A 27,144-nucleotide genomic window follows, 5' to 3' on the forward strand; every position below is an offset into this window, starting at 1 on the left:
TCTCTGATTCCGATTATTTTTCCGACATCATTTCACTACATTTTACAAAGTATTTGCAAACTTTCAAAATGTTGTGGGTGACGTGGTGTTCGGGGTGTTCTATGTCGCTGCCCCCTCTCTGTGGAACCTGGGGTGACAGTGTGTTCTCTGTTGCCCCCTCTCTGTGGAACCTGGGGTGACAGTGTGTTATCTGTTGCCCCCTCTCTGTGGAACCTGGGGTGACAGTGTGTTCTCTGTTGCCCCCTCTCTGTGGAACCTGGGGTGACAGTGTGTTCTCTGTTGCCCCCTCTCTGTGGAACCTGGGGTGACAGTGTGTTCTCTGTTGCCCCCTCTCTGTGGAACCTGGGGTGACAGTGTGTTCTCTGTTGCCCCCTCTCTGTGGAACCTGGGGTGACAGTGTGTTCTCTGTTGCCCCCTCTCTGTGGAACCTGGGGTGACAGTGTGTTTGTTCTCTGTTGCCCCCTCTCTGTGGAACCTGGGGTGACAGTGTGTTTGTTCTCTGTTGCCCCCTCTCTGTGGAACCTGGGGTGACAGTGTGTTTGTTCTCTGTTGCCCCCTCTCTGTGGAACCTGGGGTGACAGTGTGTTCTATGTCGCTGCCCCCTCTCTGTGGAACCTGGGGTGACAGTGTGTTCTATGTCGCTGCCCCCTCTCTGTGGAACCTGGGGTGACAGTGTGTTCTATGTCGCTGCCCCCTCTCTGTGGAACCTGGGGTGACAGTGTGTTCTCTGTTGCCCCCTCTCTGTGGAACCTGGGGTGACAGTGTGTTCTCTGTTGCCCCCTCTCTGTGGAACCTGGGGTGACAGTTCATCCACTGTGCCCGTTTTACCTGAATGGCCGCCCCAAGCAGCCCTCGTTGCTCAGCTCCAGACTCTGCTTCAGCTCCACTGCCCTTTTCCGTTTCTTCTCTGTTGGTGTTGCCTTATATGGGCCTGTGGGCACTCTCTCAACCCTGTTGCACTTACCCTACAACATCCCCCATGCCCGAGAGAGCCAAACGTCCTCGCTGAAGAAGTGCTTATTTTGGGTTCCATTTTCAGCCAGTCGCTGAAGGCACTAATACCTCCCAACTATTCTATCTTTAGACTCTTTTTAGTGCCATCTCCAATATGACTTCCCCTGCATTTTGAACACTCCCCTGTTAAAACCCTTTCACTACCACACTGCCAAAGGGTTAACTTTTTCCACTGCGACGATACAGCAGGTTGACCCTTTCACTGCCACACAAATTTAACTACCTTTACATCTTAACCCTTTCACAACCACACTACAGAAGGTTAACCCTTTTCACTACCACACTACAGACGGTTAAACGTCTGTAGTGTGGTAGTGAAAGGGTTAACCTTCTGTAGTGTGGTTTTGATTTGATTTGATGTTTTTTATTTCCGTGTCTTACATACATATGGGCTTACAAGACACATAACAATAAGTATATAATAATATACTTGACCAATTACTTGACAAATGACATATAGACCAAGATGGCCACAAGAACAAGAAAATACAATAAAATGTAATATAACACAAGCTGTATGCAATGTATATAAACAAAGAAACAAGAGGAATTCAAATACAGTTATATAGGATATAGTGTGTTTTGTCTCAAGTGCCATGCTTTCTCCAAAAATCCTGCAAAACTGAAGATGTCCTCCACAAAAAAACAACTCAACATACAACTCTCAGACTGCCAAAACAAATCCGGATTTACAATTTGAATTTTCTCAAATAAAGCCCTCCTCAAAGTGGTGTACAAAGGGCAATAAAAAACAAAATGATATTCATCCTCCACCACTCCCAGATCACATAGAACACACAACCGCTCCTCCTCAGGTTTACCTTGGAATCTACCCACTTCCACAGCCAATGGCAGGGTGCCAGACCTCAACTGGGCACACAGAGACCTCCGTCTTCTCTTTAAGTTTAACATTACATAAGGTTCAGTAAAATACTAATTTTTTATTACAACATATTTTCTAAGTTTAGGTTTTTTCCAAATCTCCACCTTCCACTTATCCTGATGGATTGTTGATAATTTTGTTTTAATTATGTGAACCTTACACTGCAGATTGTTCATAAAAATCATACTTAAGTCAGTAGAAGAAAAAATCATGGACATCTCTCTTGACCAGGGATGACCGTGTGCTCTGTCCCAATTAAAAATCTTTTTTGTCACCCTGCCATTTGGCAGCTGGACCAGGCGGTTCCATAACCTCACCATTTCACCTTTTTGCTTGACCAAGCAAGAGTCCCACCCCATGTCCCCTTCTATAGCCCCTTTTGGTGTGTATTTATGGACTCCTAAAAAGTATCTTATGGCCCGGTTCTGGATAGCATTACATTCAGGAGCATCATCAAAACCCCATACTCCAGCAGCATAAAATAAAACAGAACCCACCATTGAATCAAATAATTGTGTAAATGTTGAAAACCCAAGGTCAGTGCACACTTTCATTTTACTCAACACGCCCCCTAGCGCCCTTCCTGCTGACTCAGACATTATTTTCCTTCCTTCTATGAAGCTCATGTACTTGGTGAAACCAAGATATTTATAAGAGTGTGTGTAAATCAGGGGCGTTGGTCCAAATTGAAACTTATGGCTACTCTGCTGTTCGTGTTTTTTCCTGAAGTGCATAATCTGTGTTTTTTCACTGTTAATCGCAAGTCTCCATTTCATGCACCAAGAGCTCATAATATTCAACATGTTTTGTAAATTTGCTTCATTTTCTGCAAACAGAACAATATCATCAGCGTACAATCAAATACTTAGGATTCTATTATCTATTGGAATACCAAGATTGGCTTGCTTGATTTCTTGCGCCAGGTCATTAACATAAAGGGCGAATAAAGTGGGAGAAAGCACATCTCCCTGTTTTACACCGAATGGGGTGGGGAACCAGCCGGTCCTAACAGCATTCAGCTGCAGACAGGCAGATGGGGCCGTATACAGGCTTTTGATAGCCTTATAAAATAGACCATCAATACCAGAACAGATTAATTTATAATCCAAAAGCTCTGTGGTAGTGAAAGGGTTTAAGAGGTAAAGGTAGTTGAATAACCCCGCTTGCAATTCAATTCATATGACTTGATCTTCTGTCGAGGAACTTAACTTGGGCAGTGAACAAATAAGGACAATCGCCGGACAATCACAGCTCTGTTATGAACGTCCGGCACCTTCCTGTACAACATGCTATACTGCTAAGACTGTGGACTCCATGCCATTTCCTTACATATAAAACAATTACATTTCTGTAACTTCTCTACCTTCACTATCTCTATACCTAGCTGTTTCATACGCTGTCAGAGGCCGCAACTGTCGGCACACAACTTCACCTCGTGAGAAAAACACACCCTGAAACAGAATTGACCTCCGCCGTTCTATAATATGGTAACGGCTCAGTTACAATGTGTGGATATTATGAACAAGTCTCTCTCACTAAGCTGAGCACCAGAGGCACTCTGGTGATGATGTCATCGAGTCACACACCCTGGAGCTGCTCTGCAGACGGTGAATAATGGAATAACTCCCGGGACGCTGTGCAGATTCATGAGTTCACAACTCAAGCACTGTGTCTTCAGACTTAATACAACATATATGAGGAGATGTTCCTATTCAGACCTGCTGGTGTGGTGATTATGTGGTTAGGCTGTTATGTGGTGTGGTGGTTAGGTTGTTAGGTAGTTAGGTAGTTATGTGGTTAGGTTGTTAGGTAGTTAGGTAGTTATGTGGTTAGGTTGTTACTTAGGTAGTTAGGTAGTTATGTGGTTAGGTTGTTACTTAGGTAGTTATGTGGTTAGGTTGTTAGTTAGGTAGTTATGTGGTTAGGTTGTTACTTAGGTAGTTATGTGGTTATGTGGTTAGGTTGTTAGTTAGGTAGTTATGTGGTTATGTGGTTAGGTTGTTAGTTAGGTAGTTATGTGATTAGGTTGTTACTTAGGTAGTTATGTGGTTATGTGGTTAGGTTGTTAGTTAGGTAGTTATGTGGTTAGGTTGTTAGTTAGGTAGTTATGTGGTTATGTGGTTAGGTTGTTAGTTAGGTAGTTATGTGGTTATGTGGTTAGGTTGTTAGTTAGGTAGTTATGTGATTAGGTTGTTACTTAGGTAGTTATGTGGTTATGTGGTTAGGTTGTTAGTTAGGTAGTTATGTGGTTATGTGGTTAGGTTGTTAGTTAGGTAGTTATGTGGTTAGGTTGTTAGTTAGGTAGTTATGTGGTTAGGTTGTTAGTAGGGATGCTCGATATTGGCTTTTTTACCGATACCGATATACCGCTATTGTCCAACTCTTAATTTCCGATACCGATATCAACCGATACCGATATATGCAGGGTTTCCCCCCCCAAACAACTGAATAATTTCAGGTAACATTACATATCTCTTGTTGTGGAATTAACACAACATTATGCATACTTTTGACAATAAATAAAATCAGAAATTGTTCTTACTTGCTTGCCTGGGTAAATAAAGGTGAAATTAATGTAAAAAAAAAAATAATAATAATATATATATATTTTTTTGAATACCGATAATTTCCGAGATCACATTTTAATGCCAATATCGGCCGATAATATCGGACATCCCTAGTTGTTAGGTAGTTATGTGGTTAGGTTGTTACTTATGTGGTTAGGTTGTTAGGTGGTTATGTGGTTAGGTTGTTACTTATGTGGTTAGGTTGTTAGGTGGTTATGTGGTTAGGTTGTTACTTAGGTAGTTATGTGGTTAGGTTGTTACTTATGTGGTTAGGTTGTTAGGTAGTTATTTGGTTAGGTTGTTACTTAGGTAGGCTGTTAGGTGGTTATGTGGGGCGACAGTGACTCAGGAGGTATAGCGGTCATCTGGTAATCAAGGTTCTCGGTTTGGTTGATGAGCAGGTTGGCGCCTTGCATGGTTGCCTCCGCCGTCGGTGTGTGAGTGAATGTGAGGCATACGTTGTTTGTAGGCCTATAGCGCTTTAGATAAAAGCCCTATATTATAAATGGGGTCCATCCATTATCTCTGAAGTTGGGTGGCACAACAGAAACATGTAAATAGTTAATCTTCTAGCTGCCAGGTTTGTTTCTTGGGGGAAGCGTTGGGCAATAGTGTTCTCAATGGATTTGTCTCCCTCGTCCCTTTTAAAACACACTTCCCTTTAACTGTAAAGAGTCGGCCTGGCCAGAGAATCTGTCACAGATCTGTCATATCTGTGTGTGTGTGTCTTTGGAATGTTTAAAACTTTTGCAACAGATTTGATCATTAAATGAGCCATTTTCCATTAGTCATGGGACACCATTTGATGCTCATAACAGACTGAGGTAGAATATAGGTGAGACGAATAGGTAATATCTTAATAAAATAATAGCAGATATAAGGAGGTCATAAAGAGGTCATAATCCTTTTCATGACAGAAAATAGAGAAACCTTTTTTTCAATGAATGGCGGATGGGTGTCAAGCTCATCTCTCCAGCTCACCGTCCTGGATGAGTCAGTACTAACAGTAACAAGTGAATTATACACTTGAAGTGTACTAACAATTATACAACAGGTAGGTCCAATCACGCATTGTGATTGGTCGAGAGCGCTCTAAACAGTGAGTATATTCATGATACACTCACGGTTAAATCACCATGAATATACCACTGTGCTGGCTTTAGTTAAATCACCATGAATATACCACTGTGCTGGCTTTAGTTAAATCACCATGAATATACCACTGTGCTGGCTTTAGTTAAATCACCATGAATATACCACTGCGCTGGCTTTAGTTAAATCACCATGAATATACCACTGCGCTGGCTTTAGTTAAATCACCATGAATATACCACTGCGCTGGCTTTAGTTAAATCACCATGAATATACCACTGTGCTGGCTTTAGTTAAATCACCATGAATATACCACTGTGCTGGCTTTAGTTAAATCACCATGAATATACCACTGTGCTGGCTTTAGTTAAATCACCATGAATATACCACTGCGCTGGCTTTAGTTAAATCACCATGAATATACCACTGTGCTGGCTTTAGAATGTTGTACAAAGTTTCAACTGCCATTAATGATTCATCAAGCGGAAACTGTGTCAACATGACCTACTCCACGGACAACGTTGCGTTTGATTTAACGTACCCATTAACTATAAACGAGAGGATAGATATAGAGGAGTCTAATGCAAGCGAAAGTCATCAGCACCTCGGACAGTTCCGGGAGTTAAATGCCCAGGCCGTTGACTTGGTGGTGTTGAAGGATTTCTTCAGCGCGTCCAGCTCATCTTTCGTTGGATTGGCACGTCTAATAATGCTGTTTTTATGAATACCGTTAGATGTAGGCCCGTCCTCTATATCTATCCACTCGTTTATAGTTAACAGGTAATACGTAATTTGTTTGTGTTGCCAAGCTTGTTGATAGCCTACTCCATTTGATATTCCATAGCAACGAGACATCTTTAGGAACTATTTTTATACACCAAGTTCACTGAAATCAATATAAAAGACCCCAGAATTGTCTGTATTCATCCTATATTTTTCCCGATGGTGCAACTTGCTGTATAAAAGCAATAATACACACACACACACACACACACACACACACACACACACACACACACACACACACACACACACACACACACACACACACACACACACACACACACACACACACACACACACACACACACACACATTGTCGCAGTGAAAGGGTTAACCCTTTGGTAGTGTGGTAGTGATAGGGTTAAGCTATACTCCCTCCACAGTCCACACACAAGGCTCAGTACAATCACAAAACTACAGGCGCGTCTGTCTCATTTTACGGCACTATTCTATTTATGTGATAAATCACCTTTTCTTGTCATATTCCAGCTAGTTATCATTAGCCAATTTTGAGATCTGAGAACAGGAGTCTGTTTTTGTGTGTTTGTTTGTTTGTTTGTTTTGTTTGTTTATTTTTATTTGTTTCTTTTGTTTCCTCATGCCAACACACCCAAACAACATTATTAGCCTAATTTGCAGTCTCTGGTGTTTCATTGTTCTATTGTGATTACAGTGGCAGGGGCTGGTGTTAACATCAAGGCACTCCATCACTTATGTCTGGATTCTCTCTGGTTGGAGACACAGTGCCCTCTAGTCTTTGTCGTGGTTATTAGGAGCCGTGTGATAGTAAAGGGTTAACCTTCTGTAGTGTGGTAGTGAACGGGTTAACATGCTGTCGTGTGGCAGTGCACGGGTTAACCTTCTGTATTGTCACAGTGAAAGGGTTAACACTTTGGTAGTGCGGCAGTGAAAGGGTTAAGAGAAGAGGGTTGTAAACAACACTATTAAATGATATAACATTAGAGGGGACTGTATGAGTGACAGGGCCTCAATTCTCCTTTGGACCTATTCTGCCCATGTGCGGTGGGCCCAAGTATGTGTGTGTAAGTGTGTGTGTGTGTGTGTGTGTGTGTGTGTGTGTGTGTGTGTGTGTGTGTGTGTGTGTGTGTGTGTGTGTGTGTGTGTGTGTGTGTGTGTGTGTGTGTGTGTGTGTGTGTGTGTGTGTGTGTGTGTGTGTGTGTGTGTGTGTGTGTGTGTGTGTGTGTGTGTGTGTGTGTGTGTGTGTGTGTGTGTGTGTGTGTGTGTGTGTGTGTGTGTGTGTTTGCAGTGGCAGACACAACTGCTGGGTTTCTATCAGATCCCGAGCTGGGTTTGTGCACCGTGATTAAAGATGGATGAGACCATGGCCTCACTTCACTCTGTATGAGATCAAACTAATCTCTCTCTCTCTCTCTCTCTCTCTCTCTCTCTCTCTCTCTCTCTCTCTCTCTCTCTCTCTCTCTCACTCTCACTCTTACTCTTACTCTCACTCTCACTCTCACTCTCTCTCTCTCACTCTCACTCTCTCTCTCACCCCCTCTCTCCCTCCTTCCTACCTTATCTGTCTTCTCTGTATCATCTCCATCTATGTCTGTCTGTATATGTGTGTGTGTGTGTCTCGCTCTCTCTCGCTCTCTCTCTCTCTCTCTCTCTCTCTCTCTCTCTCCCTCCCCTCTCTCTCTCTCAGCCGAAAGCCCCAAATGCTGACTGGAGATATTCAGCGTCTTTGAGGGCAGGGATGCAGGGGATGCAGAGGTAAGCACTTCCTCTCTATTGCTCTCTTGTGACTTTTGACCTCTTTTTGAGAAAACCCAGACGCAATACCACACCTGTTTCACCCCTTTGATAGCCAGCCCACCTCTACACCACTATAGCTATACACCCCACGTCCAAGTACATCAGCCCTCCTTACCACCAGGTCATCGCTTGTTTCCTTTATCAAGACATGTGTAATAGGAAGCAAGAATGTCCAACTATGAGCTTCCATTGCTGGGACTTAGGACCAGAGGTTCCCTCACTGTTTCATGCCAAGGTGGACCTAGCATTATGCATTATGCCACATACAGTAGTTCATTTTCGGAAGGGAAATAATAACCCCCTTGGAGAACATGTTCGTTGATTTAGAACAAGATGGCATTCCATTATATACCGTTGTTGGGGAAATGCCGTAACCATGGAGAGAGTGAAATAGTCATTATTCTACATTCTGTAGGGGTGTAAATATTCGACCTCACAGCGATTCGATTAGCTTACGATTCTTCAGGCAACGATTCAATGCATCGTGACATCTCGTCATTTGACCACGATTCGATTCGATGCAATTCGATACATTTTCTTATCAGTTAATTCCCCAAAAAAACTTTGAACACACAAATGTGCCTGGGGGAACTTATTCACTCAGCATGAATGGACTATAGGTCAATAAAAAATTTAATAAAATTAAAATATATATGTTTTAGAAAAGAAGAAAAAAAACAATATTCGATTCTAACATTTTCAAATCGATGCGGTCGAATCGTCACCTTAGGACCGATGCATTGTTACACCCCTGACATTCTGCCATTGTGCCTCTAGTGAAATTGAACTACTCCTTATTTCGCCGGGGGACCGACTGCAACCCCCCCTCAGGTTGGGGGGCCCCCTAGGGAACCGCTCTGTTACACATGATCCATCCATACCACCATACCAAGGAGGCAGTTCCACGCGTCCCAATCAATAGGAACAGATTCTGTCAGACCCTCCCCCCCCTGCGGCAATACAATTCCTGGCGGTGTTTAGAGCCATGCGGTACCCATTCAGCTACTACTCAGGGAACTGAAGCCCCGAGCGCTGGCTGTGTTAGTGCCACGCTCTCCCCCCACTGAGCTGGGACTGGAAACCCCCTTTACACCCGGCAGTGTTGCTGTCATGCTCTACATTGGGAATAGAACCCCTAACCCTGGCAGCATTAGGCCTAACAAAATAAATTGTTTGATTCCTGTTGGTGGTCAGTTAAGGCCATGGGTAGGTAGGGAATTTATTTTATTAAATGTTTTATAAAAAAAAATCCCACGGCGACTATGGATAGGGAATTTCTTTATTTAATAAAAATGTTCACGACAACATGGATGCATGTACTCTGCGAGCATGTTTAATATCCATAATACTAAAGGTTAAAAACTTAAAATACAAAGACACTGTACTACAAAAGTACAATGTACAAAGGTAGTAGTATTAAAAATGCCACCCCTAAATACTACTAAGATTTAACAAAACTGTATTAAAAAAAAAAAAAAAAAACGTAATAATTCTTCTTTTTTTTTTTAACTTTTTTTTTCAGCTCATAAAATGTATTATAAATCGGCAGGGTCGGTCGGCAACCGGAACCAAACCATTTATTTTGCATGGCCTTAAGTGCCATCCTCACCCCAGTGGTTCTCAACCTTTTTACACCAAGTACCACCTGAGAACGTAGCTGACTCTCCAAGTACCACCATATGACCGACATTAAAATATAGTATTCAGCTATGCACAGTTCACGCAGGAGGCAAATGTATTCCTAATATGTATTGTTAACTTTGGTCAGACACAGCCACAATGTACAAAGGGGTAGCACTAGAACTAGCAAACTCTTCCACACAATTCTCATACCCTGGTAGCATTAAGACCCATCCACCGGGAATACAACCCCTAACCCTGGCAGCATCAAGACCCATCCACAGGGAATAGAACCCCTAACCCTGGCAGCATCAAGACCCATCCACAGGGAATAGAACCCCTAACCCTGGCAGAATCAAGACCCATCCACCGGGAATAGAACCCCTAACCCTGGCAGCATTACGACCCATCCACCGGGAATAGAACCCCTAACTCTGGCAGCATTAAGACCCATCCACCGCAAATAGAACCCCTAACCCTGGCAGCATTAAGACCCCATCCACCGGGAATACAACCCCTAACTCTGGCAGCATTAAGACCCATCCACCGGGAATACAACCCCTAACTCTGGCAGCATTAAGACCCCATCCACCGGGAATAGAACCCCTAATCCTGGCAGCATTAAGACCCTATCCACCGGGAATAGAACCCCTAACCCAGGAGCTACAGCACAGTCCACACAGAAGCAGGACTGTATCCACTCTGGGTAGCGTACAGCCGTGCTGCTCTGCAGTGTAACAGTATATAGGTCATCTGTATTCCGCGCTCCCCCTCTGGTACAGTCCTTCAGCGGGGAGCGTGAAGGACAAACGAGCTGAAGAGCTGACGCTGACCTTTCTCAGATAATCACGCTGCACACACACCGGCCCCGGCTGCTCTTATTAGCACCGGCTGCACCGCTTTCACGAGGGTCCCGTGTTAATGTGCACTGTGTTTACTGTTTTCCATGTACAAGAGAGGTGTAAATCAATGCAATGTGACTACACTGGTCAAATGAAAGGATAAATACATGAAATGCAACATGTATTCATGACTATGCCTTGCGCATACACGCGCACACACACACACGCGCGCGCGCACACACACAAGCATGCATGCACACTTGCACGCCCGCACACACACACTGTATGTATGTATGAAAAAATAATCTATAGGTTTTAATATAGTTCATTTTCGTATGGGTCTACATCATTCTCGTGTTCCCTATCACAATCTATTTACATTGCTTCATGCTCCTTTTGTGTGGATTGTTTCCTCCTCCTTACGGTATAATTAAGACAGTTTGCCAGACCTCCTGCCACATGGTAGTGTCATGAGTTTCTAAGAACCATATAACAAGCCTTTTAGGTTTTCAGAGGAACAATGTTTTCAAACTTTATTATATAAAGACGGTAAGTTGCGTTGTGTCTAGGGATGTCCGATATTGGCATTAAAATGTAATATCGGAAATTATCGGTATCGGTTTTTTACATTTATTTAACCTTTATTTACCCATGCAAGCAAGTAAGAACAAATTCTTATTTTATTTATTGTGAAAAGTATGCATAATGTTGTGTTTTTGGGGGGGGGGGGGACCCTGCATATTAGGCTTGGGCGGTATGACGGTATTACGGTATACCAGGGTATTTAGAAATCCCGACGGTATTGAAAACCAATACCGTCAAAATCACAGATCCGTTTCAGTTTATATTACAGTGAAACGGAGTTTTAACAGTGGTTGGTTGTAGTGCACTGCACACACGCACCAGCAGAGGGCGAGACCAGTCCTCACTAGTGGAGCGAGCCGCAGAGCTGGTTGTCTACACACAGGAGGAGGAGGGGAAACCCCGCTTCACTGGAAATTAAATGAGAGTCGAGACACGCTTACCGTTGCTGCCTGGTGCTGCGGGCTAACTGGCTGTTTTGAGAGCTAACTGTTGTGTATGTGTATCACAACGGTGGTCACGCTTTACGGTAATGTTGCGACAGTGCTGTGAAAATGCCGTAAAGTGTTGTGGTAACGAGAGTGTGTGTTGTTGTGGACTGGTGGAGCAAGCAAATAAACGGTAAAACGTTACGTCGCAGTCCGGTGCGTTTTTGAATACACAATACTAACGTTACTAGTACTATGGTGCTGCGGGGCTCCTGGCTACCATTCTGAGAGTTAACGTTAGTATTACTAGGATGCTGCGGGCTTCTGGCTAGTGGCTCCATTCTGAGAGCTAATGATAGTAGCACTCGGATGCTGCGGGCTAACTGGCCATCTCTGCGATTTGTTTACTTGGTAACACGGGCTGCCCCCCCCCCCCCCCCCGCTGATGAAAATGAGAGTCATACCGTCATATACCGTACACCGGGGTATTAGGTCATCATCGTATAACTGTGTGAAAAAAATTATACCGCCCAGGCCTACTGCATATATCGGTATCGGTTGATATCGGTATCGAAAATTAAGAGTTGGACAATTATCGGTATATCGGATATCGGTAAAAAAGCCAATATCGAACATCCCTAGTTGTGTCCATTGTAGACAGTAGAGGTTGAGTCATTTCTTGTGATATATATCACGTTCACACTGTGATCCGATTGACTTTACAGCCGCAAATACATGGGCTGTCCAAAAACATTTAAAAATGGAAGTATATGGTTCTTTAGTGCAACGGTTCAATTGTGATCAGGGATTTAAATGACAGATCCTGAATAAAAAGTAACCAGGAAAGCAGGGGGACTTTGCCCCTGCTCAGCAGTGCTCCCTGACGGCCTGGGCAGGGACATACAGTACCTCTGGGCAGCCATCAGGACCATCATGTCCTCCACAATGCAGTTGACCCTGTGTCCATCGGCCCTCTCTGTCCTTCCAGTCACGTACAGTACTTTTCAGTACGATGGTTTCCCCCTATTAAATGGTCATCTCTGATAGCTCCAGGCTGATTCCACTTTGCTGAAAATCTTTCTCTCAACTACAAATGCTACAGATACGATAATAGATCAAAATTATTCTTTTGCACCAGTGATTTCGTCTGCGTTGATTGATTGCTTGATTGAAAATTCTATTAACAGATTGCAGAATGGGTACAATACAGTACGGCTCAATACACACAATTGTTAAGGGGATGCAGACCAGAGAAAGCCTTTCGTCTTGTTTACATCAGGGTCCAGGGTCAGGGTCCCCCGTTCAGTAAGACACTGTGCCAAAAAGACACAATGTTATGCTAAAAATAATTAGGGATGCACGATAATTATCGGGCCGATAATTCTCGGGCCGATATCAGCAATTATGATGTCATCCCGATAAACCCGATAACGTTATTAATAGCTCCGGCTGCTCCGGTAATATAATAAATTTTTTTGAAAAAAAAATGCGGTGTGGGTGAATTGGGATGAAGGGCGTTTGTTTTTACTGTAGGCTCCTCCCGTTTTGCCAGTACTGTGGTACGACTGATAGTGTGTGGTTTAGGAAGAGGGCGTTTTACACAAATCCAGAACTCCCTTTCTTGGCTGTGACGTAGCCACGTAAGTTTCTGAAGCAGCGCGGATGTAAACAAAGATGGCGTCGGTAGTGTGGGAATAGTTTCAGAGGAAAAAAGTTTGCTTGCTATTTGTAACAAATGCAATGCAGAAGTTCCACGAGGAGGGAAAAGGGCAACAACTTATAATACATCCAACCTAACAAGTCACCTGCAACATCACCACCGCTACGATGGTGTGTTATTGTGTTAAAAGCCTACGACGTCGCGCAAGCAGCTAAAGCTGCTGCAAATCTAGCCCCTTTCATGACTGTGATGCAACCCTTGGTTGAATACGCAGTCACTTATTGCTCCGTAGTAGCCAGGTTAATTTGCACCACCAAGCACTGCTTAAAAGCTAGCGGCTTGAGCCCTTGGGTCATTTCTGTCAAACTTCTTTAATTTAGCAAACGCCTCGTCAATAGGTACAAGGCAGCGCCGTGGGTTCCTTTGTAGCTGGCTTTGGATTCTCAGCAGCTTTAGCTGCTCGCGCCGTCGTAGGCTTTTAACACACCATCGTAGCGGTGGTGATGTTGCAGGTGACTTGTTAGGTTGGATGTATTATAAGTTATTGATGGATTGTGAATTTTCATTTGGAAAAATAAATATGATCACTTTATCAGTCAAAACTGTTGTCTTGGCTTTGTTTTGTTCATAGTAGTAACGCTCATGTCATGATAAATCTGGTTAGGTCAAAACTACAGGAATATACTTTAAAAAAAAAATTATAATACAATAAATATCGGTTATCGGTATCGGTTATCGGCTTGAGGAGCATAAAGTTATCGGGGTCAAAAAATCGATATCGTGCACCCCTAACAATAATGTGTGAGAACTGGGGTCTGGAGCACAGCCCAATTGCTGAATACACGAGAAGAGATAGGAGCGGTTTCAAGGGTGTTTAATGTCAATTGACCAACACAGGAATTGGGGGGAAATAGAACGGGGTTATGTTCTGTCCTGTGGCTGCCGCGGCGGCAGTGAGCGAGCAAGCGGTCCTGGTGCTTGTCTTGGAAGCTGCTGGGTTGCAGCGGGAGAACAAGTGTTCCTCTTCGGGAACAGGTGACGTCCAGGCAGGGACGGCGGTCCTTTGGGGCACAGGAGAGAAACGGGTTAGAGCAAGCAAATACACGGTGGGTATCTAGCAGCAGAGCTTTCGGCAGAGACGTCGTACCTGGGCAGTGGTAATTAATACCACGACAGCTTCTGGTCAGCGTCGAGGTGTAGAAATAGTCCCCCCATCAGGGAAGGTTTGAGTGCAGCTGTGGAGAGTGGGGTGCTTGACCGCGTGTGAATTAGGGGGATGGAATACAGCTGGGCGTTTGAGGGTGAAGGAAGGGGTGACTGGAGAAAGAGAGGATGAGGAGGAGTGCGCAGTGGATGGAGAGGGGGATGAAGAGGAGCGTGTGGAGGACGTGAGGGGAAAAGGAGGGGGAGTGAAGTAGGCCCGTGCTGTGATTATGACATAATGCTGACTGCTCTATAGGGAGGTGTAGTCTGACGTCACTTTAGTTTCCCGCGCGCTCCACCCGTATATGGATTTATCATTGGGAAAATGTATTATCGGCTAATGTAATAATTCTGCCTCATGAACATTGGCAAGCTTTCCATTTTTGCACAAAATGAGTTCCCTTCTATCATTAACATTATTGTTTAAGCATTTTTGGTTGAAATAAAGTTAGTTATAAGTTAGTTTGTTGTTAAAAAAGAACTACACTTACCAGTCGTTCAGTGCCGTCGCCGTCAGCAGCGCCAAAGTGAGTGTAGTTCCTCAGTGAACGAAAACATAAACGTTGTTATTTTGCTACTTTTTACGATTAATTGCGATTTTTTTCATGTTGAGCTATAGATTGAGGATGAATATGCACAGAAAAGTACACCATGCCAATGTTCATGCTTTATTTGTTTTAAACGAGACGATTTAGAAATGTGTCCATTGGAAATACATTGCGATTTCAAGAGGGGTGGACCGTGCGGGAAACAGCAATGACGTAACCACTACACCTCCCTATAGACCAGGAAGTAACCACTACACCTCCCTATAGACCAGGAAGTAACCACTACACCTCCCTATAGACCAGGAAGTAACCACTACACCTCCCTATAGACCAGGAAGTAACCACTACACCTCCCTATAGACCAGGAAGTAACCACTACACCTCCCTATAGACCAGGAAGTAACCACTACACCTCCCTATAGACCAGGAAGTAACCACTACACCTCCCTATAGACCAGGAAGTAACCCCTACACCTCCCTATAGACCAGGAAGTAACCACTACACCTCCCTATAGACCAGGAAGTAACCACTACACCTCCCTATAGACCAGGAAGTAACCACTACACCTCCCTATAGACCAGGAAGTAACCACTACACCTCCCTATAGACCAGGAAGTAACCACTACACCTCCCTATAGACCAGGAAGTAACCACTACACCTCCCTATAGACCAGGAAGTAACCACTACACCTCCCTATAGACCAGGAAGTAACCCCTACACCTCCCTATAGATCAGAAAGTAACCACTACACCTCCCTATAGACCAGGAAGTAACCACTACACCTCCCTATAGACCAGGAAGTAACCACTACACCTCCCTATAGACCAGGAAGTAACCACTACACCTCCCTATAGACCAGGAAGTAACCACTACACCTCCCTATAGACCAGGAAGTAACCACTACACCTCCCTATAGATCAGAAAGTAACCACTACACCTCCCTATAGACCAGGAAGTAACCACTACACCTCCCTATAGACCAGGAAGTAACCACTACACCTCCCTATAGACCAGGAAGTAACCACTACACCTCCCTATAGACCAGGAAGTAACCACTACACCTCCCTATAGACCAGGAAGTAACCACTACACCTCCCTATAGACCAGGAAGTAACCACTACACCTCCCTATAGATCAGAAAGTAACCACTACACCTCCCTATAGACCAGGAAGTAACCACTACACCTCCCTATAGACCAGGAAGTAACCACTACACCTCCCTATAGACCAGGAAGTAACCACTACACCTCCCTATAGACCAGGAAGTAACCACTACACCTCCCTATAGACCAGGAAGTAACCACTACACCTCCCTATAGACCAGGAAGTAACCACTACACCTCCCTATAGACCAGGAAGTAACCACTACACCTCCCTATTGTGCTTCGTCCTCTTTAAATTGGGTACAGTGTGATATTGGAGTTCCTCCGGTGTGTAACGTGTCAAAGCTTATGAATACTAACTAACGTTTATTTATATCCTGCTGCCGTCTCTGCCGTCACCTACACTACTGACCCACATACTGTAACTCTATAAACTATTCTAGACGGCCAAACTGGGCTGCGGAATGAGAACAAAAGGCTGCATTGTGAATATTCTGACAGATAGTATGATTACTGCTCATTCTCACAACTTCACTCATTGATTGCAATCCTTCTACTTATACGCTCCATATAACCAATATAACCGTGTATGATAGCATGTACACTAATGCTATATACCATATGTATATATTTATTCGTATTGTATATATATGTATGTATATGTATTAGGGCTGGACGGTATGGTCTAAAATGTATATCACGGTATAATTTGAAGTATAGGCGGTAACGGTATATATCACGGTATATTAACTTATCTTAAAATGTCTATATAAATGCTTCTGAAGGGGTAAAACACTGGTATGGCAGCTATTACTGTACTCTTGTATTACTAGGACATATTTCACACAGTACAGAGGTATTTTAAGAACATGTATTGTGCAAAACTGCAATAGAAAAATGCTACGTTACTTCCATCTCTGAAAAACACTTTTTTCATGAAATACACTCAAATCAAGCGACACAAAGTGAAAATAAAAGCTACAGCAGGACAGGAGGTTTCTTTCCCTCAAACAACTCAAACACAATACAACTCCAACATAACTTAACTTTAGTGTACATGTTTGACAACGTAGAGAGAGAGAGCGAGAGAGCGCGCGTGATGTAATAGGTTTGAGTTTGAGGTTAGAGCGTCCTAAATTAAAAGTATAATGACAATACATTTCAATCTAATCTTAATCTAATGTAAAATGAACCTAGAATTGCCCAAATTGCAGCGTATGGGATGTATGGTATTTTCTCTTCACGTTGTGATATGTTAACCGTCTGTAGTGTGGTAGTGAAAGGGTTAATCGTCTGTAGTGTGGTCGTGAAAGGGTTAACCGTCTGTAGTGTGGTAGTGAAAGGGTTAACCCTTTGGTAGTGTGGTAGTGAAAGGGTTAAACCCATACCACACATTACCACTTTACACATCATAACCAGGAATCCACTACTTACAGAGTCAACATCCAACACAATTAGTGTGTTTCAGTCAGAGAGAGAGAGAGAGAGAGAGAGAGAGAGAGAGAGAGAGAGAGAGAGAGAGAGAGAGAGAGAGAGAGAGAGAGAGAGAGAGAGAGAGAGGGGGGGGGATAGAGAGAGAGAGAGAGAGAGAGAGAGAGAGAGAGAGAGAGAGAGAGAGAGAGAGAGAGAGAGAGAGAGAGAGAGAGAGAGAGAGAGAGAGAGAGAGAGAGAGAGGGAGAGGGAGAGAGAGAGGGAGGGAGGGAGGGAGGGAGGGAGGGAGGGAGGGAGGGAGGGAGGGAGGGAGGGAGGGGGAGAGATGGAGAGGAGAGGGAGAGGGAGGGAGAGAGAGAGAGGGAGAGAGAGGGAGAGAGAGGGAGAGAGAGAGGGAGAGAGAGGGAGAGAGAGAGAGGGAGAGAGAGGGAGAGAGAGAGAGGGAGAGAGAGAGAGAGAGAGGGAGGGAGAGAGAGAGGGAGGGAGAGGGAGGGAGAGAGGGAACACCCCATGCTGCATTGCAGAGGAACTAGTAGGGGTAGTTACCTCTATAAGCCTTAAAATCCATTAGGCATGTACAGTACAGGGGAGATAATAATGTCACTCTGTGTAGATGTGAACACGTGGCCATGTTTCATATTTCAACATTTTGGGGTTATAACTGTTATGATTAGTCAAGTGTTCCTTTATTAATCCCCTTGGGGGAAATGCAGGTGTCAAAGCAGCGTGGGGGAGGGGAGGTCCATACCGCCTATGAGATTATACTCAGATTATATATGAATAGATGTCATTTAAATGACCTTTTGTGTTTGTGTTTTTAATTCATTACCACGCTGGGGTTGTTAAGGTACAATACCAAGAAGAATTGTGCACTTTGCAATAAAAGTGCTTTCTACGATAGCAAAACCTTGAGATTGATGCCCTGTGGGCCATTTTCACAACGGCTGCCCAATAGCATTGAGTTAAGTGGTGAAATGCATAATATGCTTCCTTTGGACAAGCAGGGGGTATCAAATTGTTCTAGTGAGAGATTAAAATTTGATTAGATTAAAATGTATTTTCATTACACAGCACAGGTACAGTACAATACAAATAAGTTTGGTATCCAACCACAGTGCAAATGTAACAGTAAAGTCTAATAGTGATATACAATGTACAGATGATTAAACTGGATATAAAATATATAAATGAGTACTACTGAGTAATAGTGCTAATCAGATGTATGTACAACGTTGTAGTAGTAGTATTAATATGTACAGTGATACAGGTATAAAGACACTGGTAGTAAATCATACTGGCCAACAGTGTAACTAGTAAGAGTAGGTAAGGGATGTACAGATATAGTATCTACAGTTATGTAAAAAGGATATACTGTTATGGTTTGACACCGACCCCAAACGCAACGACACAAGAGAGTAGGATTCAGAGTTGCCAAAAACAGGGGCTTGTTTATTGAGACTAATTAAACAGCATAGAATAGGAAGAGTCTAAACAAGACAGGAATTCAAGCAAGGATGAAAATGTTCTGCTGCTCTGCAGCTTCTCCCGAGGTGGTAGTAGGGGGTAGCAGATGCTGACGTCAGAGCCGCTCTGCAGACCTCTCTCGGCAGAATCTCCGAGGTGATGCGGGACCGAGAGAGAGAGAGAGGGAGCGAGTCAACACAGGGTGCAGGTAGAACGAGCAGGAGAACAGGAGAGGTGACTTGTACCCAAAAACAAAAGTTATCCAAGTGAACTAATCTTCGTGTAAACACACACAGTGAGCAATGTTCCAAAAACACAATCTCAAGTGAAAAATATCCTCGGTGCAAAAATAGACACCGAGAGCGAAGTCCAAAATACAATCCAATGTGATAATATCTTCGGTGTGATAAACACACAGTGGGAGATGTTAGGTCAAAATATTATCCCAGTGAAACAATCAAAAAGGCAACCGCTGGGTGAGTGACTGTCTGATAAAAAGGTGGTAATCTTCAGTGTTATAAAAACACACGAAAACGGAATTTGATCAAAGACAGTCATTAAAAACTCACCCAGGCGTTGTGCGTAAAGAGCGCTGGAACAGCAGCGGAGCGAGCGCGTCGCCACGGGAAAAAGGTGTCCAAGAGGAAGGCTTCTTGGATATCCTGGAGGTAAAGCACAGGGAACAACAGCAGCAGCAGGAACGGCGAATGCAAACAGAAAATATCAAAACGATCCAACAAAACTTGAGTGGGGAAACGGGGTATAAATAATACGGGATTGATTGATTGACAAGCAGTGACAGCTGGGGGATGTGATTGAAAAGCGTGTGGACGGGAGAGAACCAATCAACGACGTCTCTGGGAAGAAGCGTGTGAATGGGGGAATGAAATGATTAACAGAAACAAATGGAAAACAGAGGTGGTTTAAAGGAACAGAGCGAGTAGGTGAGCAAGGACAGAAACCTCACAGTACCCCCTCCTCCACGGGAGCCACCCGGCGACCAGGCCGACCCGGCTCGTCAGGATGGGCACGATGGAAGTCAGTGATCAAGCTGGGATCCACGATGAGCTGCCGGGAGACCCAGCTACGCTCCTCAGGACCGTAACCCTCCCAGTCCACCAGGTATTGGAACCCCCGGCCCCGCCGACGAACGCCCATCAACCGGCGGACCTGCCACTGGGGGTGACCATCCACCAACACGGGAGGCGGAGGATCAGGAGCTGGAGGCATAAGGGGACTGAGGGAGACGGGCTTAACCCGGGAGACATGGAACACGGGGTGGATGTGCATGGACGCAGGAAGCTTCGAGCGCAGGGCCGCCGGACTGAGTACCTTCAGGACCTCGAAAGGTCAGACGAAACGGGGGTTGAGTTTCTTGGCCGAGGACCGTAGCGGCAGGTCCTTTGCGGAGAGCCACACCCTCTGCCCAGGGCGGTAAGTCGGCGCAGGAACCCGGCGCGGGTCGGCACCACGACAGGCGCGCTCAGATGTCCGGAGCAGCGCGGTCCTGGTGATCTCCCAAACTCGTCGGCAGCGGTCGAGGTGGACCTGCACGGAGGGAACTGCCACTTCCGCCTCCTGTGCGGGGAAAAGAGGGGGTTGGTAGCCCAGGGAAACCTCAAAGGGTGAGAGGCCGGTGGCGGAACTGACCATTGAATTGATGGAGTATTCAACCCAGGGAAGGAAACGGCTCCAGGATGCCGGTCTCTCGGCTGCCACACACCGAAGAGCAGACTCCACGCTCTGGTTCATCCTCTCCGTCTGCCCGTTAGTCTGGGGATGATAACCAGAGGAAAGACTGACCGTTGCCCCCAATCCCTTGCAAAAGGCCCGCCATACCTGGGAGGTGAACTGGGGCCCCCGGTCAGAGACGATGTCCTGGGGAAACCCATGAAGGCGGAACACGTGGTGAGTCAGGAGGTCCGCCGTCTCGGCCGCCGAGGGAAGCTTGGAAAGGGCCACTTGCTGAATCGATCCACCACGGTCAGAAGGCAGGTGTTCCCCTGGGAGGAGGGCAGACCTGTGATGAAGTCCAGCGCCACATGTGACCACGGACGGCTCGGAACGGGAAGTGGCTGCAAGAGCCCGGAGGGTGCCTGGTGAGAGGCCTTGCTGCGGGCACAGACCGCGCAGGCCAATACGAACTCCTTGACGTCGTTCCGCATGGTGGGCCACCAGAAACGACGAGCCAGGAAGGAGAACGTGCGATGGACGCCAGTGTGGCAGGCGAACCGGCTGGTATGGCCCCAAAGCAGTACCCGGGACCGGGCAGAGTCGGGGACGAAGAGACGATGCATAGGGACGTTGCTAGGAGCACGCTGGAAGCGTAGGGCACGCCTAACCACACCCTCGATGCCCAAGGTGATGGCTCCAACCACTCGGGCCTCCGGGAGGATGGGAGTAGGGTCCTCAGAGGGTGGAGCCCCCTTGGAGTGTAACCGGGACAGGGAGTCGGCCTTCGTGTTGCGGGAACCGGGGCGGAAGGTCAGCGAGAAGTCGAACCGACTGAGGAAACTGGCCCATCTCGCCTGCCGACCGTTGAGGCGCCTGGAAGCGCGGATGAACATCAGGTTCTTGTGGTCCGTCCAGATGGTAAAAGGCTCCTCTGCACCCTCTAGCCAATGACGCCACTCCTCCAACGCAGCCACGACCGCCAGCAGCTCCCGATTGCCGGTGTCGTAGTTCCTCTCGGCAGGGAGGAAGCGACGCGAGTAGAAGGCGCAAGGATGCACCTTCTGGTCCGAAAGAGAACGTTGGGATAGGACAGCGCCCAGGCCAGTATCCGAGGCGTCCACCTCCACAATGAACTGTCTCTTGGGGTCAGGGTGGAGCAGGATAGGGGCGGAAGTGAACCTCTTCTTGAGGGAGCGGAACGCAGCGCATGCCGCTGGGGACCAGTCGGACGGCAGAGCGGGGGAGGTCAGCTTGGTAAGTGGCTCCGCCACTTGACTGTAGTTCCGGATGAACCTTCGGTAGAAGTTGGCGAACCCGAGGAAACTCTGTAACTCCTTCCGAGTGGTGGGTTCAGGCCAATCCTCCACAGCTTGGATCTTGCGAGGATCCGCTCGGGTCAAGCCCTTCTCAACGATGAAGCCCAGGTAGTCGACGGAGTCGGAGTGGAAACGGCACTTCTCCGCCTTGACGAAGAGCCGATTGTGGAGGAGGCGCTCCAGCACACGGCGGACATGCTGGATGTGTTCCTCGAGGGTCCTGGAGAAGATGAGAATGTCGTCCAGGTACACCACCACGAACACCTCCAGCATGTCACGAAGGACGTCGTTCATGAGTGCCTGGAATACTGCCGGGGCGTTGGTGAGGCCGAACGGCATCACTAGGTACTCGTAGTGGCCCCTGGGGGTCTTGAAGGCGGTCTTCCATTCATCGCCCTCACGGATACGGACAAGATGGTAGGCACTCCGGAGGTCCAGCTTGGTGAAGAACGAGGCCTGGGTCAGTGGCTCGAAGGTGGAGCTCATGAGAGGTAGGGGGTACTTGTTCTTGATGGTGATCTCGTTGAGCTGACGATAGTCGATGCAGGGTCGCAGGTCCCCATCCTTCTTACCAACAAAGAAGAAACCGGCCGCCACCGGGGAGGAGGAAGGCCGAATGAGTCCTGCTTCCAATGACTCAGAGATGTAGAGATCCATCGCCTTCTTCTCCGGAACGGTCAGACTGTAGAGGCGGCTGCCGGGAAGGGGAGCCCCTTGGCGGAGGTCGATGGCGCAGTCATAGGGGCGGTGAGGTGGAAGGGCCTGAGCCCTGGATTTACTGAAAACCTCCAAGAGGTCGTGGTACTCGGGAGGTATGGACGAGAGGTCCGGAGGCAACTCACCAGCGGGCCTCCGGGGCGGGGGACAGGACGCCGCCTGCAGACACAGGGCGTGACAGGAGGAGCTCCAGCCCTTGATGGTACCGGAGGACCAGGCGATGTGGGGCTCGTGCAGCGCGAGCCAGGGCCTACCCAGGACCACCGGGACAAGGGGGGATTGGGTGATGAGGAACTGGATTCTCTCGACGTGGTTCCCAGCGATGGTCAGCACGACTGGGCCGGTGCGTTGAGAGATGTCGGCCAGGCGGTGTTGGTCCAACGAGAAGATCTCCAAGGGCCTCACCAGGTCCTCAAGTGGAATGTTGGCTCGGGTAGCGAACTCGAAGTCGAGGAAATTCTCGTCAGCCCCAGAGTCGATGAGGGCCTCCACCGTGGCACGTTGGTCCCCCCAGGCCAGGGTGACGCTCATCAGATGGTCAGGTGGTGCGCGGCGCTGGGAATGGGAAAAACGGCTCACCAGGATCTCCCGGGGTCTCGGCGAGCCTGATCTTTTGGCCGGGTGGGGCAGTCGGCGATTCGGTGTCCCGCACCTCCGCAGTAGAGGCAGAGACCGGACCTGAGCCTTGCCTCACGCTCCGCCTGGCTCAGATGAGAGCGTCCCAGCTGCATGGGTTCCTCCTCGCGAACCGAATGGGGAGGCCTGCTACCACCAGTAGTGTTGAGGACAGGGCGTCCAGGGGTGACGTCATGCGTCCGGGGAATCCGGGGTACCTCAGGAGGTAACAGTCGGGTCCTCTCGCGCCTTCTCTCCAGGAGGCGTCCGTCGATGCGGATGACGAGGCTAAACAGGTCCTCGAGGGAGTCGGGCAACTCCCGGGTAGCGAGCTGGTCCCGGACTGCGTCACTGAGCCCCCTCAAGAAGGTTAGGCAAAGTGCTGGGTCGTTCCATCCACTCTCCACCGCCGCCAGTCGAAACTCCAGGACATAGTCCGTCACCCTGCCGCTCCCCTGTCGGAAAGTCCCCAACCGGGCTCCAGGGTCCAGACCTCGGGCTGGATGGTGGAACACTCTGCGGAGCTCCGCCACGAAGTCTGGATAGGAGAAAACAAAATCTGCATCCATTGCCCCGGAGGAAGTGACCCACTGGGCAGCATGGCCTGAAAGCAAGTTCGTCATATAAGCCACTTGGGACCCTCGAGCAGTAAAACGGCTTGGTTGATGACGGAAAACCAACTCACATTGCATGATGAATGTGGCACACTCCTCGGGATTGCCGTCGAACAGCCGTGGGACGGAGAGACGGGGTTCCCGAGGTGCGGGATCTGCTGGGGCTGCGGTGAACGCTCCTGAAGGATGTGAAGGAAGTAAAGCATTAACGGTGTCGCTCAGCGAGTGAAGCTGAGCGAGAATACCGGATTGTTGTCCCGCCAGAGCGGCCATTGACCCTTGAATAGGCAGGACCTGTTCCCTGAGATCCTGCACCGCAGCCGCAGCCCTCTCTAGTTGGTGACTGTGATCCCTGGTCAACTCGACTTGATTAGCAAGTGCGGTTCTGACCCTCTCTGTGTCGGCTGGGGTCGTCATTTTGGTTGGATCGTAATGTTATGGTTTGACACCGACCCCAAACGCAACGACACAAGAGAGTAGGATTCAGAGTTGCCAAAAACAGGGGCTTGTTTATTGAGACTAATTAAACAGCATAGAATAGGAAGAGTCTAAACAAGACAGGAATTCAAGCAAGGATGAAAATGTTCTGCTGCTCTGCAGCTTCTCCCGAGGTGGTAGTAGGGGGTAGCAGATGCTGACGTCAGAGCCGCTCTGCAGACCTCTCTCGGCAGAATCTCCGAGGTGATGCGGGACCGAGAGAGAGAGAGAGAGAGGGAGCGAGTCAACACAGGGTGCAGGTAGAACGAGCAGGAGAACAGGAGAGGTGACTTGTACCCAAAAACAAAAGTTATCCAAGTGAACTAATCTTCGTGTAAACACACACAGTGAGCAATGTTCCAAAAACACAATCCCAAGTGAAAAATATCCTCGGTGCAAAAATAGACACCGAGAGCGAAGTCCAAAATACAATCCAATGTGATAATATCTTCGGTGTGATAAACACACAGTGGGAGATGTTAGGTCAAAATATTATCCCAGTGAAACAATCAAAAAGGCAACCGCTGGGTGAGTGACTGTCTGATAAAAAGGTGGTAATCTTCAGTGTTATAAAAACACACGAAAACGGAATTTGATCAAAGACAGTCATTAAAAACTCACCCAGGCGTTGTGCGTAAAGAGCGCTGGAACAGCAGCGGAGCGAGCGCGTCGCCACGGGAAAAAGGTGTCCAAGAGGAAGGCTTCTTGGATATCCTGGAGGTAAAGCACAGGGAACAACAGCAGCAGCAGGAACGGCGAATGCAAACAGAAAATATCAAAACGATCCAACAAAACTTGAGTGGGGAAACGGGGTATAAATAATACGGGATTGATTGATTGACAAGCAGTGACAGCTGGGGGATGTGATTGAAAAGCGTGTGGACGGGAGAGAACCAATCAACGACGTCTCTGGGAAGAAGCGTGTGAATGGGGGAATGAAATGATTAACAGAAACAAATGGAAAACAGAGCGAGGTGGTTTAAAGGAACAGAGCGAGTAGGTGAGCAAGGACAGAAACCTCACATATACTGTATATGGTAAGAATATATATGGTAAGAATATGGTATGGTAACCTATATTCAGACGGATATGGATATATACGGTATATAGAACATGCGGCAAATATAAATATATAAATGTAAAGATTATAAAGAATATAAATATAAAGATTGGATCTCAGACCGGATGTGGTTCTAGAATGTAGGTGTGTATAGTTAGCAAGGACTATCACCTCCTCTCCGAGCCTCCTTGACCCAGGTCTGAACCGTTTGGTCCTGTGCCCGCCAGTCCGAACAAGCCAAAACTGAATGAGCACACTCTTGGTTTTGCCATAGTGTAGTATTTATGAGCAGTGAGTTTAAGAGACTTTTCCAACCCCATTACACAGGCGTCGCATGCCAGGAACGTACAGTATATATAATATATGAGTTGCTATTAAACTGAGAATAGACTTACTAGACTATCCAACTTGTTAGTGTAAAATAGAGGCAAACCTTTCACTTAAAACTGATTTTTTTTTGTCATTAATAACGGTTACATTGATCAAATATGTTTTGTGTGTCTGTGAGTTTGGCACAATTGCTGTGTCTGATATGCGTCTGTGTGTTTGTGTTTCCAGTGCTGTCCACATGGAGGAATCAACTGCTGTGATGCAGGGAGCCCAGGGCATGCTGGGAGCCCAGGGCATGCTGGGAGCCCAGGGCATGCTGGGAGCCCAGGGCATGCTGGGAGCCCAGGGCATGCTGGGAGCCCAGGGCATGCTGGGAGCCCAAGGCATGCTGGTTCAGAACTGGCCCACGGTGTCGAGTGCTGCAGGTGAGGGGAGGGGCCTAGCAGCCCTATGAGCATCATAACTACACCATGAAATAACTACACCATGCAGTAACTACACCATGCAATAACTACACCATGCAGTAACTACACCATGAAATAACTACACCATGAAATAACTACACCATGCAGTAACTACACCATGAAATAACTACACGTGAAATAACTACACCATGAAATAACTACACCATGCAATAACTACACCATGAAATAACTACACCATGAAATAACTACACCATGAAATAACTACACCATGCAGTAACTACACCATGAAATAACTACACCATGAAATAACTACACCATGAAATAACTACATCATGCAGTACCTACACCATGCAGTAACTACACCATGCAGTAACTACACCATGAAATAACTACATCATGCAGTAACTACACCATGAAATAACTACACCATGAAATAACTACACCATGAAATAACTACACCATGCAATAACTACACCATGCAATAACTACATCATGCAATAACTACACCATGAAATAACTACACCATGCAGTAACTACACCATGCAGTAACTACACCATGAAATAACTACACCATGAAATAACTACACCATGCAGTAACTACACCATGAAATAACTACACCATGCAATAACTACACCATGCAATAACTACACTGTAACTGAGGGGTACAATTCCCTGATAAGTATGGTATCATTAAACCACTACCGCTTTATGTACTTTAATTACTGGCCATACAGTACACAATATCTAAGTATGATGAACACTTTCCCACATATGAAATCAGGTCCACACAAAGGTAATAGTCAAATATTTAATATATAGCAAAGGGTACATATAATAATTACTTATTACATTTATGATTTGAATTGAATGCTCTTGTAAGGCAAATGAGTACTCATATGCAAATCAACACTGAATGT

The 27,144-nt window shown here is 46.5% G+C and overlaps 1 protein-coding gene across 1 annotated transcript in view; it reads left to right on the forward strand.

The window, feature by feature from the left end:
• LOC311232917 (protocadherin alpha-C2-like) overlaps positions 1 to 27,144 on the forward strand; it is a gene marked incomplete at both ends in the record, with an annotated part of 86,097 nt that overhangs the window by 15,854 nt on the left and 43,099 nt on the right. The window contains 3 exons of the mRNA XM_084319750.1: positions 8,006 to 8,073; positions 26,030 to 26,057; positions 26,169 to 26,226. Coding sequence (XP_084175876.1) covers positions 8,006 to 8,073; positions 26,030 to 26,057; positions 26,169 to 26,226 — 154 coding nt within the window. The remainder of the gene's footprint in view (positions 1 to 8,005; positions 8,074 to 26,029; positions 26,058 to 26,168; positions 26,227 to 27,144) is intronic.

This window comes from Notolepis coatsorum (assembly GCF_963971535.1).
Source record: "Notolepis coatsorum genome assembly, chromosome: 8".
NCBI lineage: Eukaryota > Metazoa > Chordata > Actinopteri > Aulopiformes > Paralepididae > Notolepis > Notolepis coatsorum.